Source organism: Cibotium barometz, chromosome 26 (assembly GCF_041138505.1).
Source record: "Cibotium barometz isolate CiBa-2024 chromosome 26, ASM4113850v1, whole genome shotgun sequence".
Lineage (NCBI taxonomy): Eukaryota > Viridiplantae > Streptophyta > Polypodiopsida > Cyatheales > Cibotiaceae > Cibotium > Cibotium barometz.
In genome coordinates this window covers 27,651,573-27,669,511 of record NC_141071.1, presented here as the reverse complement: position 1 = coordinate 27,669,511, position 17,939 = coordinate 27,651,573, and the positions used below count along the sequence as shown (strand labels likewise).

At 45.1% G+C, this 17,939-nt stretch overlaps 1 protein-coding gene across 2 annotated transcripts; it reads left to right on the top strand.

Moving 5' to 3' along the window:
* Positions 1–1,420: 1,420 nt before the first annotated feature.
* Positions 1,421–13,705, top strand: LOC147623833 (transmembrane emp24 domain-containing protein p24delta3-like). 2 transcript variants are annotated; one of them, XR_015269217.1, is made up of 5 exons: positions 1,421–1,698; positions 10,409–10,618; positions 10,762–10,838; positions 10,922–11,671; positions 11,865–13,705. XR_015269217.1 is itself a non-coding variant. In XM_086820469.1 (4 exons), exons 1-4 carry the CDS (start codon positions 1,495–1,497, stop codon positions 11,064–11,066), a joined length of 636 nt encoding a protein of 211 aa, XP_086676595.1. In that variant the 5' UTR covers positions 1,421–1,494; the 3' UTR covers positions 11,067–13,705. The 2 variants fall into 2 exon arrangements, 1 of the variants encoding a protein (XP_086676595.1); XM_086820469.1 differs by having other exon boundaries at positions 10,922–13,705.
* Positions 13,706–17,939: the final 4,234 nt, after the last annotated feature.

The window sequence follows — 17,939 nt, the reverse complement described above, 5'->3', positions numbered from 1 at the left end:
TTTTCCAATCGTTGATTCTCTTGCTCTTTTTTTCATTTTTGACATTTCACTACATAAAATATAAGAAAAAATAGGTTAATAATTCAGAATACATATAGTCAAATTAGTGATAAAATAATAATAAATGAATAAATTTAAAATTTAAAATGTTTGTTATCAAAAAACATACATGAAATTGGACGTCGTATATGACAGAACCTTGTGCTAGCAAGAAGAGTTGAAACAAAGACGCATAATCTTAATCTGTTGTAAGCAAATTATTTATTAATCAATTTCATTATTTTTGTCCACTCAAAAGTTTTTGAAAAATAAAAAAATTATCTGGTCCTTTATTTTAAATTATTTTATATAAATTAAATATATATACTTGGACCCTACCTGCAGAATCCGCCTGCACGGTCAATTTAAAAAAAAATCGAACCTGCAGAATCCGCCTGCACACACAGAAGGAGCCAGCGCAGTAAATAGGGGCAGTAATTAGGTCAAACGGACAAATGAAATAAATTGCCGAGCATCTCCTAGAATACCCGGCCAGCGTTTCAACTTACGTGGTTTTGCGTTGTCCGTGGATGTAGAGAAGGCCCAGGCTGGAGGAGGGGGGAGCAAGGCGCTGCAAATATTTCAATTCAGCGAGGCTGCAAACACAGAGAGATTGCACATTCAGCGTGGGTTGCCGCTCACGTGGGATCTGTCTATTGCCTCATTGTGTCCCCCTATTGCCTCGTGAGTGCCGTCAGGTGGACAGAGCGAAGAAGAGGCGACAAAGAGGACGGTTGCAACTGTTGGAACGTTTCAACAATTAGCTAACGTTTTCTACGATTAATCGAAAGATTATTATTTTTAACCTTAGCTAACGTTTTCTGCTTATGCCATCGCCATCGCCATCGCCTCAAGTAGCGGATCCAGCACGCCTCAAGTAAAAGCTTGGATGGATTATTTTAAAGATTGATGCACACCGCCCAACCACAAGAAAAATGTCCTCTTCCGCTAAAGTTAAAATTAAGATAATTAGCTTCCGGCGCATGAGGACGCCCATGCAGCAACAAAATGCCCATATCAATCAATCAATTAATTTCTGAATAGTAACCCAATACCTTACAGTTCAATGCCTCTGCCTCTTCCTCTTCCGATTCTCTGTTCCTTTTACTGCTACATTCAATTGAAATGAAGAAAAAATCGGGACCCAAGAATCTAATCCGAGTGTTTGCAGATATTTCTGTAAGTGGTAGGGAGGAGGAGACGGATATGCACAGTTGCAACCGTTGGAAATAAAAATATAATAATTAATAAATAAATAATATTATTACGTAAGTTTTTTTATCCTAAGATTTGTAGGGAAAAAAACCTTAATATCACTCAGTTAATTAATGGAATTTCTTTTTCCACTCGTTGTATGCCCCTATTCATACAAAAAATAATTTACTTGTAATTCTGATTGTGTCGGGGCGCGTCTTCTTCAGAGTGACCATCTGCAAGCAAGGACAGAAAAAAGAAATGGACTTGAGGTTGTCCGTGAGCAAAAGGCCTCTGATTGTGGTGTTGATGCTATTCCACACCTGCGTTTTGGCCGCCCACGCCATGCGGTTCGACATGGAGGCAATCGAGACCAAATGCTTCTCTGAGGAGCTCAGCGCCAAGGGCCTGGTGCTCGCCAACTACCACGTGGTCTCTGAGAATACCCCCATCATCTCCGTCAGGGTAAGTGTAACGCTAGCCTTTTTTTGGGTTTTATTTTAATTATTATTTCCTTCATGGGTCTTTGTTTTTTGCTAACCCTAGCTCTCATCTACTGTAGCACTGTGCAAGGATCATGTTATGCATAATCGTAGCCTTAATCTGGCATGTCTGTAGCGTTTACGGTCATGCTTTGTGTTGGCTTACAGCCTTATTCTGTGTTTGCTAGAATTCTGAAAACTTTTGCTCATGTTATGCATAATCACTGCCTTAATCTGGCATATTTATAGCCTTACTGGTCATGCTTTGTGTTGGCTTACAGCCTTACTCTGTGTTTGTTAGTAGCTTTGCTCATGCTTTGTTTTGATGTTGTAGTGGGTCGTAACCTTGATGTGTATTGATGCTAACCTTAGCCCTTTCCATGATCATACTCTGCGTCGGATGTTGTCTTGAATTGTAGCTGCAATTGGTGAATGTAATTTGAATATTGAACATGGATCGCATTGGATCAGAACATTGGATGTTGACCCTGGTACTATCACAGACTTTGTGCAAGATTCGTACTTCTCCATCAGATGTTTCAGAGCAGACAGGCCAGAAGCAGTGAGACCATAAGTGGGTGGGTAGTCTGGGTAAGTATGGGCAGGGCAGGGCCGCGGGCGTCTCAGGGTAGGCTTAGCCAGGTTACAAACAGGCCGGATGGCTAAGTTTGAACAGGAAAGATGCACAGCCTCCATGTTGTCAAAGAACATTTGCTGCAGCAGATCCTATATAAGGGGCCCTTTTCCCCCTATTTGTCCATCTTTATTGTTGCTAATCAACCTACTCTCTCCAGAACTGGTGGGTGGCCAACAGCAGTGGCAGCCCTGATCCGTAACGAGAGCCAGCCTTCATTAGAAGGAGAGCCTCTCTGGGGGTTGGGTTGTTCCTCATTAACTGGAAGCAAATAGCCTTATGTACAAGCTTGTCAAGGTTGCCGAAAGAAAGCTAATGAAATTCACCTTCAAAGCTCCACAATATCGCAGTAGATAGATAGGCCTTGCATTTGGTAGTGCCAAGCCTAACCCAGGAAGGTGGTTCCAAAGTGCAAATAGGCTATATGGTAAACTGTGAGCTCATCTCTGTGCTTGGCTGCTGGGATATGTGGAGGCTTGACACTAGGTTGCTTTCAATTTGTTAAGATAGGATATGTTCCAATCTATGCTCTGTGTTTTTCCTTTACGTTCACTACTAGAGCTATAGAGAACTAGTCCATGATAACCAGGAAGATCTCTCTTCTTGAATGGAAGACTAATCAACCCTATTGGCCAACCAGTTTCTGGAGCTAGGGTCATTGTTTCTAAAGGAACTCAAGCCTCAAAAGGATCAGGATTTGGATCGGTCACGATGAGCAGACAAGTAGCTGATGCGCAGTCAGTTGACGAGAAGGATAAGCATGCTCCTGAATTCGTCACATTTGGAATTGTCCATGTAAGAAGCGTGGGAAGCAATGGTGGCGTTCTCCCTCTCGGGATTCCTCTTGTGTCAACAGATTGGCTAATTATCCACTTGAATATCATCGGTTTGGATTTGTACAATGCTTGAAAGATGGGGGATTATCCAAACTTGAATTAAATTATGCATTAGCATGCTGCTTAGTATATGCTTTGCACACGTGAACTTGTTTTCTGGCATGGACATTTGAAAGAATGGCTGTAAAACAGAAAAACAGCAAATAGATCTTGCAAAGAAACACGTGTGCAATAAAACTGAAGTAGAAGACTTGTTATCTGCCGAAGTAGAGCACGAGGGCTGCCCGTAGGTGCATACAACCAACAGCAATGGCTGAATAATGAAGTGCTAATGATGCAAACCCAAGCCACCTATATATAGGTTGGACAAGAGCTGGTCGGCCAGCATTAAAACAGTGGGTGGCCGACTATGCAAAAAATACTAAAATAATGTCTAAAAAATAGACAAAAATAGCAAAAAAATATCTAGAATAAGATGAATGCATGGCCTCATAAATCTGGCCAGATACAGCATGAAATATGCACATATATGCCCAATCTGGAGATGATAATGCCAATACCTCCTCTTCAGCGCCAGATGGGCGGACCGACTCCAGAACGATGAAGAAAGACCTCCAAAGAAGCTCGAGGGAGCGGTTTGGTGAAGAGGTCAGCAAGATTGTCTTGCCGAACAAAATGATAGTGAACCTCAATGTGTTTGGAGCGGCCACGTATCACAGGATTCTGAGCTAAAGCAATGGCACTCTGAGAATCCAAGAGGATGACAACAGGGGAATCATCCGCACAACATAAATGCTCCAAAATTTGATGTATCCATAATGTCTCGACTGCGGAGAGAAGATAGGATTTGTACTCAGCCTCGGTAGAAGAAGCAGCAACTGTCCTCTGCTTCTGAGATTTCCAAGAGACCAATCGTGTACCAAGCATGAAACAATATCCCGTAGTAGATCTCTGAGTATCAATGCAACTAGCCCAATCAGCATCCGTAAAGCCCACCAAAGAAGAACCACCAGAATAAGTAATGCCATAATCTGATGTGCCACGAAGATACCGAAGCACTCTCAAAGCTGCCTGCCAATGAGATCTCTGAGCTGCTGAAGAGAACTGGCTGAGTACGCTCATAGCATAAGAGAGATCTGGTCGGGTGTTGACAAGATAAAGCAAGGAGCCAACTAACTGCCGGTATTCTGTGGAATCCACCAAAGGTGTATCATCCTCCTTAGACAATTTCGCATTGGGATCCATAGGACAAGAGAGAGGAGAGCAATCTGTCAAACCATAAGTTGCAAGCAACTTCTTCACATACTTCTCCTGGGAAATGAAGATGCAATCATTTCTCTGCCAAACCTCTAGACAAAGAAAATAATGAAGTAAGCCAAGGTCCATCATCTCAAATGTGAGGGAAAGTTGAGACTGAACCTGAGTGACCAACTCAATCTGGGAGCCTGCAAGAATGGTGCTTGTTTGAGACCATAAAGAGCTTTCTTCAACAAGTAAACATGGTCCTCATGTCCTTGAATCACAAAACCAAGAGGCTGCTCCACATAAACTTCCTTCTTTAAATCACCGTTCAGAAAGGTAGATTTAACATCCATCTAGAACACAGGCCATCTGAAACGAGCAGCCAGAGCCAAAACAATACGAATGGAAGTAAACCTGCCACCTGGCTGTAGGAGCAAATGTCTCATCAGAGTCCTCGCCGGCCTTTGAGCATATCCACGAGCAACAAGACGGGCCTTGTACTTATCCAAAGTACCATCTGCATGAAACTTGACTTTGAAAATCCATTTGACACCGATGACTCGTCGATGTAAAGGCCGTGGTACTAAATCCCATGTATGATTCCTCTCAATAGAGGACATCTCAGCTCCCATAGCCTGTCGCCACTGTGGTTGGGCAAGGGCCTCCTCTGGAGATTCGGGCTCATCAATTGTCTGCAAAAGTACTCATAAGGGCATAATTCACTGTGGGAGTGGGAACCCGAGAAGATCTCCTTAGACCGGATGAAGAAGTAGAGACCTGGTCATGCAACTGACTGTCAGAAAGGCTAGAATCTCGAAGTAATTGCTGGACCCAACGGGGTGGACCAGCCCTCCTCACAAATGTGGAAGAGGAAGTATCCGCAGCTGTAATGGACGCACCCGGGGCAGCCGGGGATGAAGAAGGGACGTCCGAGCGTGTGGGAGATGATGTAGAGGCTGTCCAGACTGGCTGAGAAGTTCCGGAAGATGGTCCAGCACTCTGTATGGGGCTGAAAACAGCAGAAACAGGTGCTGAAACAGTAGCAACAGCGGGCTGAGTTGCTGCAGAAGTCATCGGAGGCACAGGGGACGATGAAGTGCCTGATGGGAGCAAAGAAAATTCACCGATATCGGGCGGAAATGGATCAATATCCTCATAAAACTGCATGGGTGAAGAGGAATCAAATCCAAAGAGGATCACGAGATATGATGATGTCCTCCAACGCAGGATCCCAAAAGCGGTATCCTTTCGACTTCGAACTATATCCCGTAAAGATTATCCTCTTCGACTTCGGGGAAAGTTGCCTCCTCTAGTGTCTTCCCATTGACCGCCTTTGTGAGAGAGCGATTGATGAGATAAACTGAGGTAGCCACAGCTTCACCCCAGAAAGAGGGAGGAAGACTCGCATGATGCAAGAGGGATCGAGCCATCTCCTTCATTGTTCGGTTCTTCCGCTCCACTACTCCATTTTGCTGAGGAGTATAAGAAACAGTCATCTGCCGCTGAATGCCTTTAGAAGTAAGAAACTCATCAAAAGGTTCAAACTCACCACCATTGTCAGTTCGTAAGAATGAAACTTTGCTTTGAGATTGGTTCTCACCCATTGGAAGCCAAGACCTGAAATTGGCAAATGCATCAGATTTGCGTGCCAAGAAACACACCCATACCTTTCGTGTGAAGTCATCCACCAAGAGCATATAATAACGGGCCCCACCAAGGGACTCAACCTCCATAGGGCCAGCCAAGTCTGCATGAATCAACTCAAGTCTCCGAGTAGCTCTATGTGTAGCCTCTTTTGGAAAGGACTCCCTGTGATGTATCCCCATCATGCAAGAGGAACAAATGTGTGGGAGAGCTCTCAACTCTGGAAGTCCACTAACAAGTTGCTTGGAATGAAGCTTTTGTAGAGCGGCAATAGGCACATGACCGAAACGTGAATGCCACAAAGAAGTATCTACAATAGAAACTAAGGCATGGGAGGGAGAGAAAAGCTGATGAAGATGAGATTCCAAGGAAGAAATCTGAGAAGAGAAGTTGGTGATCTTGTAGAGGCCTTCATCATGAACACCATTAGCCACAACCGTAAGAGTTCTCCGATCAATCACCTCAATCATCATCGAAATAAATGCCAAGTCCCTTTCGAGCAGCCATGTTCACTGAAAACAAATTCTTCGAAATACGTGGCACATGTAAAACATCATGTAAAGTAGCAGAGGAACCAAAAGAAATGTTACCAACTCCATGGACAGGTAAGGAGGAGTCATCTCCAATGCGTACAGAAGAAGAAAGTGGCTTGTAATCCTCCATAATGTGGGAATGTTTGGTCATATGTGCCGAAGCGCCGCTATCATATCCACTCAATTTCTTCATGTGTGGCACTCACCTCTGCATCAGAAGTGATCTCTGTGACCACAAGGAAGGAATCCTGTGAAGAAACGGGAGATTTGTAACTACCATGTATGCCACTTTGGCATTGCCCTCCTCTGGAACCTTATCCTTGCCTTTGTCCTTGGAATCTTTGTCAGCATCTTTGGAGTGTCCTTGGCTTTGTACTTGGCTTTGGCGGCTTTGGAATCATTACGCTTTGCAAAACACCGAGCCTCCGTATGGCCAGGCCTGCCACAATAGTGTCATGTGCATCACAGATGCCATGGACATTTGCAGGGCTAGATCCAGAAGAGACAAACAGATAAAGACCATGAACCAGTAGAAGATGGACATGGAGCAGGACTTGGAGCAAAGCATGGATCAGAGGGCTGTCGGCTGCAAGAAAGAGGATGCTGGCTGCCAGAAGAGCTGTCGGCTGACGTCAGCAAAGTGTGGGCAGCAGGCGCATCAAGAACATCTAGTCGGCTGCATTAAATGGATTTTTATGAGCTTGTAACTGGCCGACCAGCAGTCGGCCAGTTCCCCATGTAGTCCAAGGGGCTATAAATAGCCCCCCTTGCTCTATGTTTTATTCATTCAGCCCACTAGGGGTTTGAGTCAGTAGGAGTCCTAGTTTGGGACTGATTTTTGGGGTGTTATCACCTTTTTCAAGAAGGCAGCCAAGGGCTGCAGACATGTACCCTTTTTGTACCATAGATTATACTGAATTTCCAGCACTTCTCTCTCTCTCTCTCTACTCTCTCTCTATACCTGCGTTTTTGCATCAGATGGTGCGTTTTTGCATCAGAAGGTTTCCAAGAGTGTTTAGGGCTGAAAGAAGACTACCCCGAGCTTCCGCATGTTACATTGGTATCAGAGCATCAGGCTCAGCAAAGCTAAACGCTGAATCAGTCCCAGATGATGGTGAACAGGTCCAAGGTACAGGAAAGTACACGGATTCGAAGCCCAAGGCGAGGAGCACAGAAGCGGGAAGAACTCCCAAGAGGTTTGTTGGTGGTGTTCCACAGTGCCAGATGGGGATGGCAGTTTTGTGAGCCAGATAGGTTCTCAGGTGACGGTCCCAAGGGAGGTTGATCCTCCAAGGGTGATGTGAGAGTGCCAGACTCAGTTCCAGGAATGAAGACCAAGACGGTGTTCAAAGTCAGGGCAGGAATGGATTGTGGACTAGAGGAAGACCAGATGCATAGATCTTCATCAGAGACAGAGTGGTTTGGAGAACAGACCGGATTTTCAGAGACAGAGTGGTTTGGAGAACAGACCGGATTTTCAGAGAAAAAGGTTTGCCAGGGATGGAAGATGACAGAGGGACTTCGGGACAGGATTGGGATGATGACAGTCATCCAAGAGCAGGTTGGATTCCCGTCATCAAGTTTAGCAGAGGGGGATGTCATGTGCATCACAGATGCCATGGACATTTGCAGGGCTAGATCCAGAAGAGGCAAACAGATAAAGACCATGAACCAGTAGAAGATGGACATGGAGCAGGACTTGGAGCAAAGCATGGATCAGAGGGCTGTCGGCTGCAAGAAAGAGGATGCTGGCTGCCAGAAGAGCTGTCGGCTGACGTCAGCAAAGTGTGGGCAGCAGGCGCATCAAGAACATCTAGTCGGCTGCATTAAATGGATTTTTATGAGCTTGTAACTGGCCGACCAGCAGTCGGCCAGTTCCCCATGTAGTCCAAGGGGCTATAAATAGCCCCCCTTGCTCTATGTTTTATTCATTCAGCCCACTAGGGGTTTGAGTCAGTAGGAGTCCTAGTTTGGGACTGATTTTTGGGGTGTTATCACCTTTTTCAAGAAGGCAGCCAAGGGCTGCAGACATGTACCCTTTTTGTACCATAGATTATACTGAATTTCCAGCACTTCTCTCTCTCTCTCTCTACTCTCTCTCTATACCTGCGTTTTTGCATCAGATGGTGCGTTTTTGCATCAGAAGGTTTCCAAGAGTGTTTAGGGCTGAAAGAAGACTACCCCGAGCTTCCGCATGTTACATTAGGCACACTCCTCTTCTTTGGAACCTTTGGATTCCTTAGAACCCTTGCTTTTGCCCTTCTCGCTTTTGTTGTTGCTGCCTCCTTTGCCTCCTTTGAACTTGTCCTTACTTTGGGCAACAAAAGCAGAATCTGTCTTCCCTTTGCCTCTCAATAAACATTTGTCATGTAAGTAAGTCACAACTTCCTCAAAAGAGGGTAGAGGCTCACGGAAGTAGATGTGATCTTTGAAAGAGTCAAAGGATGATGGCAGCTTACCAAGCAGTTTATGGATCGGGTTGTTGATCGAGCTCCCATACTCCTCAAGCTGCCGCTTGATCCTTGTGAATTCCCTTGTCATGTGCATGATCAATGCCATGTACTTTCGCGAGACTTTATTTGCATAAAGGACACCTCAAGATGAAGTCAATTTCTTGTTGAATTAAGAATAGAAAGTACAATGCAAATACATCAGCCAAGTTTGGAACTCATGAGTAGGCTCAAACTTGCGAGAGTTGCACATCGTTTGAGCACAAATCATCATAATCTCGAAAGTTGTTGGAGCTGCTATCCCCTGCTTCGCCCAAAGTAGCTATCGGCGTAGGCGGTAAACTGGCATGCTCCTCTGCCTCTGAGCCCTTCTCATCCTCCTTTGGCCAATGCTTCCAAGATTGGGGGTTCTCATTTCGCTCAAGAAGATGCAAGTTGGCACTCACAAAAGTTAGATCATTGGTCTTTTGAGTGCCAAGCTGGTTTCGCTTCTTTGAAGCGATATGGCTAAATGAGCTCCATAGTTGCTCCAAACAAGACGAACTGACCGCCGCCGGGCTGAGAATCTTGATGGCCAATTGTTGCAACTCTGGAGTGTCTGTCCCATAGTCCTCCCACCAAACACATGGATCAGTGGTGAAGTGATCTGCCAAAGGATTGGCTCTTCCAAACCTCCTCTTGCAAGCCCTGTAATCTGCCAGTTGATCCTTAATAGTTCTCTTCTTTGCAATGTCAGGCTCAAGTCTCTCCAAAATCATGTCCCATCCATCTGCCACCTCTGAATCTGTGTATTGATTGCCTGCTTGAAACTGGGGATCAACCATGAAACCTGCTGAGATGTAATAATCCCATGTGTTTTTTTTTTTTTTTTTGTGTGTGTGTAAAGGGCCTTGATGTTATAAAAAGCTCCTTTCTCATGTAATTTTCTATGTTTTCATATTACTTGTTTATGGCAAATCTGGCTTAAGAGCCCGTGGAACATTGTACAAAATAAAATACTCTAATAATATACTTGGTATTGAACAGCGCCCCCCCGCGGGGGGGGGGGGGGGGGGGGGTGCGTGGGTTGATTCTGGCCCTAGTGTGGTGTCATTGTGCAATTCATTTTCAGCATTGTCTTTGTCTAGTGCTGTTTCCATTTTCATTAGTGTTGGTGTTAATTAGTTACGAGACGGTACCCAAGTAGTGCTCACACCCGACCGGGTGAATTACATGTGTTGGGACGTTTTGCAGGTTTATAGCCATAACATGTGTTTTATGTTGATATAACCCTTAAACTATGAAAGGTAGGATAACAAGTAACTATCTTGGATGTGTATTATGGCTCATAGTCTTCTTGTTTTCTTGCTTTTAGGTCACCTCCCCCTATGGAAGCACAATGCATCACCAAGACCGTGTCAGTGAAGGTGGATTTTCCTTCACAGCCAATGAAGTGGGGACTTACATGGTGTGCTTCTGGGTACCAGAGGCCTCAAGGGGGACTAAGGTTGGCATAGAGCTAGACTGGAGGACAGGGGTTGCGGCCAAGGACTGGGCTAGTATTGCCAAACGTGAGAAAATCGAAGTAAGGGCATTGCCTACAAACAAACACGTTTCTTTGCATCGTCTTCATCTAAACTCTTTCATATGGACTTTTTATTCAGTCTCTTTGATAGTGTTCTGAATGGCAAGCTGACACTAATGCCTGTGGTTCTCTTGACTCTGCAGGGTATAGAGCTTGAGTTGAGAAAGCTAGAAGATGCTGTCCAACTCATCCATGATGAGATGCTGTACTTGAGAGGAAGGTATGCATGCCCCCTAACAGGTCCCATTTCAACCCCATATTCTTCTAGTATGCGTTCAGTTATACAGCCATTTCTTTTGTCAGGGAGGAGGAGATGCGCAATGTTAATGAGACCACGAACTCGCGATTAGCATGGTTTAGCATCACATCGCTTTTCATCTGCTTACTTGTTGCTGGTTTACAGCTATGGCATCTGAAGACTTTCTTTGAGAAGAAAAAACTGATTTAAAGTAAAGTAGACCCCAAAGGTCACTCAGGTGTTATCAATAGTGGTTTACTAGAACTTAGGACATGTAGGTATTATGCATTAACACGAAGTTCTTCCAGGGCGGCAAGAAGCCAAACCTGGTTGGTTATAGAGGTTGGAAGAGGATATCAGTTCTATCACCTTGATATCTGATATTTTATTTTGTTGGCTTTGAATGTGCTCAAACCATGGAAGTTAGCTAGATGAGCAAGTCCAGTTTTGAACTGTACCACTGGTTTTATAGCAGAACTCATTCACTAACATATTGTTCAGTTCGTTACATTTTGGGCGAGCAGAATGAGCAGTAGACCTATCAAGAAATGTAATTTGAATATAAAATTTTAATCTTTGTGGAAAGAAGTTTTCCCCTTTCACTTTATGAAACAGTTTTTTTAATGTGTGCTGTGGTGTGCTGAGCTGTGTGTGTGTGTGTGTGTGTGTGTGCAGCTGCGTGCCTGCATGCGTGTGTGTGTTCCAGGTGCATGTGAGTCTGGACCTTTTGAGTGACTGAGCAAGCGGCCTCTATGCAGCTGGTGCGACCGGTATATACATTATGAATCTGCTCAGAAGAACCCATCTCTGAAACAGTAAGCTGCAATATTGTTTTTTCCGAGACATGCCCTCAACGAAGGATATTCGTTAGTGGGTCAACAATCTCTTGGCTAATAAATAATGTGTGGACGGAGTTTACTATGCAGCGAGAGGATTCTTAGAAATCTTGCTTAACTCAGTTCAGGCAAAGCAAAAGTTGTTTGATATTGAACCTCTCTTTTACGCCAGGCAAATGGTGCTGCTAGGGGTGCCTAGTGCTGACTATCAAGGGTTGCTAAAACATCAATGCGTGGTATGGGTTGAGGTGGTGGATTTCCGCCCTGATCTATAGAATGCACTGCTGCAGATAGCTTAGACATTGGGAAATGTCACATAGCCTATAACGGTGCATGGGAGCTCGACCAGATGTGGAGCCCGAATGCCGGAGTGCGAGCGGCGAGTGCATCCGGGGTCTTGGCGGCATGCAAGTCGGAGCACTTGGGCGGCCGGGCAGGCTTATGGGCGGGCAGGCTCCTATAAGTGCCCGGGAGTGTGGAGTTATCCACATTCTCCTCTATGGCTGGGTGGTGACTAGAGATCCTGGCCCTCTTTGGCTATGGTGGATGCAACATTGGTATCAGAGTTGGCTCCTAAAAGTGCCCGGGAGTGTGAAGTTATCCACATTCTCCTCTATGGCTGGGTGGTGACTAGAGCTCCTGACCCTCTTTGGCTATGGTGGATGCAAAATTGGTATCAGAGTTGGCGTAGTCCTCTCTTTCTTCTCATGTGTGATCGAGCTTCGGAAGAGATAATTCTTATCTTATATTGCTTTTCAATTGTTCTTTTTATCTCTCGTTTTTCAAAGCATATCTAGCCATAGCCATAGCCATAGCCAAAGGAGAGAAGCAACGCAGCAAGGTGAAATCGATTATGTATGTGCACACATCAAAGGTGTGTGCAGCCCACAATCAAGGAGAATAGATGCTGTTGCAACTTGCTGTGTGTACTTGGAACAGCCCTTGAGTAGATTCGTGCAAGCTTGCGTGTGTGCATTCATTTAATTCAGCGCTGCTGAAACGGTGGGTGTGGGTGCAAGCAAGATACAGCTTCTGATTTCTTCTCTACAGTCCCATGCAAGATAGCCTGGTGGCTGTTGCCCACGTAGCAAGCACGAGACCGGATGACGTGTAGTGGTCTAGCCCGACTGCCTTCCTCCCAACTCTCGAGGGACGAGAGCCTGAAGCTGCGTGCGCTTCTTCTGGTCGAGTGCTGGTTGAGGATGAGAGAGGAAGGGAGCAACTGATTTGGCAGCAATCAAGGGAGCAACTCAGCCAAACAAACAGTGCTTGCCTCCATTAATCCTGGTAGCATGAGAACAGGGGTCGGACGAGCTGTCGTGTGTTCCAACTGTGCAATTGGAAAGTGTGTGTACTATGGGTGGGTGTCGCAGGACACTCGCAAGAGAGTGGGCCGCAAGAGGTCTCAAGCCAGAGCAGTGCAGGCTGTTGGTTTTGGTGAACCTGGGGTAAGAAAGACCACCATGGACAGTAGTCTACACCGACATGCAATGCATACATCACAGAGCCGATCGACAGTCCACACAATGGAAGCACAAAGCCGACCGATAGACATACAGTGGTAGCACAGTGCTAACCGCCAACGGAAGCACAAAGCTGACTAACAGGCATACAGTAGTAGCACAGAGCTAACCAGCAGCAGCATCTCTCTCTGCTGAAGATCCAACCAGTGTCCAAGACCTGGCGTAAGGAAGACGACCACGTGGACTGACTCGACAGTAACAGGTGGGCTGGACAGATTTCTCCACTTGTATGTCATAAGGGCAGCGTGTATGTACTCGTGGGCCAGCGTCACAGCGTGTTCCTTGGCCTGCAGCTATCCAAATGTATTTATTTTTAATTTGCTAAGGTAAATTAAAGCATGTTCCCACCCTAGAGAAGTTCCAGGGATTGGATTTGTCTTGGCGCTGTACTCAACCTACAGGAAGAAGACTTATAGTACCAAACTTGAAATTGTGATGACTGCAAAATTTTAAAACGTATGTGTGTGCGTAGGTCACACATGTTCATTCAGTTTGGTGTCCATTGGTAGTGTGAGTGAATAATGAGCATTCGCAAGAATTCGAGCACGCTAGATTTGATCACTTTTAAGTCCATGTATGTGTGGGCCACACGTGGCATTGGGAGCAGTTCCCTTTTGGCTCTAGAGGGTAATTAGAGCGTTTGACCACAACCAGACTTGCCCGCATGTGGCAAGAATTATTTCTTATCATACGGAGGCCGTACGTCCTTTGATGGTTATTTGACTTGTCTTGCAGGAGTCTAGAAGCTCCTACGCCATGCCCAAACCTTGTCCACATTGGTAGATGATCTTGTAGCTGAGCCCGTTGACGCTTAGTGGATGACGCACTTGGCAAAGTCAGAACGGAGAGTTTGATAGTGCTTGTATGACCCTAGATTCAAGAGATGATCTCTTGGATGAGGACCTATGATGGCATAGATTATTATGCGTGTTCACGGTTTTTAAAAATTAAGTTGTGGGAGTTGTAATACCTCATTGGTTTTTATATAAGTGCACACGCACATAGTTTTTGTTATTGCACATTTTAATCTCTTTTAGGTTGATTTTGATTGAATGGGCTGATGGAATGTGCCTGTTGGGGTCTAGTTTATAGATCTTTTGATCGTATTTGTTCGGAGACGTTTTTACGATTGCCGGCCATGTCTCCAAAAAAGTTTGTCTTAACTAATTTGTTAAGACAAACCAACTTAAAAAGCTACTTGCATTGGTTTTAAATCTCACCGTAGTGTGACGAAGACCAATCTGGGCCCTTTGTTCTTATCGTCAGATGATAAGAAAGTGTATTTTGGTGTTTCACAACCGTAGTGTTGTGCTATTTAACAACCGGAGTGTTGTTAGCTTGGTCTAGAGAGACGTAAGCATTTGTGCACTATCCGTAGAGACGCGTAGCTTTTGCATGAATTCAAACACGCTAGTAGAAGAAAATCTTTGGTTGCAATTATGTATGGGTTGGGTTTTGATCCCATTTATGAAAAGAGAAAGAGCGAAAAGCCCTTCTCTCTTTTAACGGGATTTGTAGTAATCCCATGCTCAGAGTCAGGGAGGTTTGTAGAAATTTCCGGCTTGGAATCAACAGACTTTGAGTACGTAAAACCCTACTATGAAAGATTCTTGTTTGTTGTTCACCACGTTTAAGTTTGAGTGCTTAGTTACTCTAGTTATGTGGAATATGGGTACATTTTATTTGTCGATAAATCGGAACAATATGTGACGTGGTATGCCATTTGGGGAATTATTAGCTGTGATTTTTCTCATTTTTGCTTTGTAACACCGTAAAATTTGAAATCCAAGTGGTTGGGGTTACAAGTGTTGGAATGCACATTGGAAAATGAGAAGTGCTGCGGAGAACAAAATGCAGAAGTGTAGAGAGAGAGTTGTATAAACTCTGCTATATACACAAGAATCCGATACAATGGGAAGTGGGTGACCAAGGGTGGTATTTATACCACCCTCTAGTGCTGGTCGACTAGCCTAAAAGTAGCCGATAGCAGCCTCATATGTCCACGACTGGGGAAATAGCGAGTCGGCCATCTAATAACCAATCGGCCAAGACAATCTCTGTCGGCCAGAAGAAAATCATCAATCGGCCAACATATTAGGAGTCGGTCAGCACAAGATTGTCCCACGACTAGAAAAAAATAGAGAAAACATGGAAAAATGGAGAAAAATGAGAAAAGCTTCTGGGCGAGCACACCCACAACAAAGGCCCTCACTGAGCAATATGTACAGACAGGAGATGATTGCTAACACCTAGATATGGAACCAACCCCAGTGAGCTGGAGTACTGTTGAAGCATAGTGCGAGGTAGAGACGTCGGGAAGAGGTCCGCCGCATTGTCCTCCATCGAACAATAAACAAGCAAGATGTCACCACCCAAAATCTTCTCACGAACAAAGTGATACTGTATCTCTATGTGCTTGGTTCGAGCATGGAAGACTGAGTTCCGAGCAATAGCTATGCAGCTTTGGTTATTGCACTGGATGATAGTGGGTTCCTTCTGTGGAAACCCAATCTCGCCAAGTAACCTCTGCAGCCACACAACCTGGCAAGCAGCACCACAAGCAGCCCGGTACTCAGCCTCTGTAGAAGACAAGGCAATGGTTGGTAGCTTCTTGCTGCATCATGAAATAGCTCCTGAGCCAAGGTTAAAACCGTAGCCTGATGTAGATCTCCTTGTGTCTGGATCTCAGTCCAAGATCGTTCGTACCCTACAGATACCGCAAGATCGGCAATCCTACGTCCCAATGAGTCTTCAAAGGCATTTGCATGAATGAGCTCAACAGCCCCATGGGAAAGCTCAAGTCCAATCTGGTGTTCAACAACCAAATCAATGAACCAACAAGCTTCCGATACAGAGAGGCATCAACCTACTCACAAGGATCATTCATCGTAAGTTTGGTGTTTGGGTCCATCGATGAAGTAATAGGCTTGCAGTTCTCCATCCCAAAGGTCTCTAGCAACTCTTGAACATACCGCTGCTGAGAAACAAAGAACCTCCTTTGGGTCTGCCAAATCTCCAATCCCAAGAAGAAATGGACAGTGAGAATGAGATCATCCACATAAAGGATAATCAACATAACCAAACCACGTTCTCGAAAGAGATACGTGTTAGGATTTGCAACTCATCTCTGAAAACCTATCCGTAGAAAGAAGGAATCAATCTTCTGATTCCTAGCCCTGGGAGCTTGCTTAAGACCATACAAGGCCTTCAGCAACCTGTAAACCATCCCCTTTGATCTTGAAACCTCAAAGCCTGGAGGTTGCTCATCATACACTTCCTCTTGCAAATCACCATTAAGGAACGTAGATTTTACATCCATCTGATATACGGGGCACCGCTGAGAAGAGGCAAAGGCAAGAACTATATGAATTGTGATCATCCTCACTGTCGCTGCAAAGGTATCGTCATAGTCGATGCTAGGCTGCTGAGCATAGCCCTTAGCCACAAGTCTGGCCTTGTGCTTGTCCATCGACCCATCAGACATATACTTGGTCTTGAAGACCAAGTATATGTCTTGAAGACCCACTTGACACCAATGACTGACCGTTTTGACGGCCTCGGAACCAACTCCCAAGTTTTATTCTTCTCTATGGCATCCAATTCCACTTGCATGGATTTCCTCCAAGTCTCTTGAGAAAGAGCTTCCTTAATGGAAGTGGGCTCTTTGTCTCGAATGATACGAGACATCAAAGCATAGTTTTACCTATAACAACTCCTTTGAATGATTTTTGTCACGAACTCTGTGTGATCTTCGAGGCCCATCCTCGATGGTCCACTTGGAGGGAAGCTCTGTAACACCCGACTGGTGTCTAACAACCACTTTGGTACTCGAACAGAACGTGGAGCCTCGTGTTGCTGTTGGGGCTCATCTCCAGCCTCGAGCTCAACCTCTACAATCGATTGAGGCTGTCTAGTTGGAACAATAGATTGGGAATCATCCTTAGACTCATCTGGTTCTTTAAGAAGTGGCAGCTCATCAACAGTGGAAGCTCAGAAGGAGCGAGGTGGAACGAAAGCTACGAGAATTGAGCTCAAGGAAACAAGAGCTCGATGCTCAAAGGGCGAGAGCTCAACAAAAGGAAACGAGAAGTGTAAACCCACTCCAATCACGAGGTAAGGAACCAGAATTGGTTATGGGAAGAAGTGGGAGAAATTCCAAACTTGGAACCCATAAATGAAATCCAGAGCGGAGGAAGGTTTTACAACCATAGAAGAGGAGGATAACCTTGCAAGAGTGGCGGGTGAAGTAGAGGACCGTCTGTACACCAAAAAGGTTATTGAGCAGATGATCAATCACCCTACGTTCCTACAAGACATGGAACTTCTGATTCTGCAAAGACGTATGGAGGCGACTAATGATTAGCCACTCCAAGGTACAGCGGCAGGACCATCCCATGGACTAGAAATACCTAGAAGAGCCAATATAGGAAGGGGACGAGGTCTAGGAAGGGGGGGAACAATTCCTCAAAGGCCAAGGTTGGGGATCCAACCATGGACCTTAATGCAGCCACAAGGACAGACTGGTTAAATATGGTGGTAGAGATGGGCCGAGGAATGGTCATGGAACTAGGCTGCTCTAGAATCCCGACCCTCCTAGATGAAACCACATATCATTTCCAAACTCGTCCAAAAATTCTCTGGGGACAGAGATCCTATCCAACATGTAGAGATTTTTGAATCCACATGTGAAACCTGCGGGCCTGTCATCAGTGATGTGACAATGA

What these genes read in the sequence shown, in the direction of transcription:
- LOC147623833 (XM_086820469.1), top strand. Translation starts at nt 1,495, where the DNA reads ATGGACTTGAGGTTGTCCGTGAGCAAAAGGCCTCTGATTGTGGTGTTG. An exon ending in CCAAACGTGAGAAAATCGAA is followed by an intron (nt 10,619 to 10,761) that starts GTAAGGGCATTG and finishes TTGACTCTGCAG; the next exon opens with GGTATAGAGCTTGAGTTGAG. An exon ending in ATGCTGTACTTGAGAGGAAG is followed by an intron (nt 10,839 to 10,921) that starts GTATGCATGCCC and finishes TTCTTTTGTCAG; the next exon opens with GGAGGAGGAGATGCGCAATG.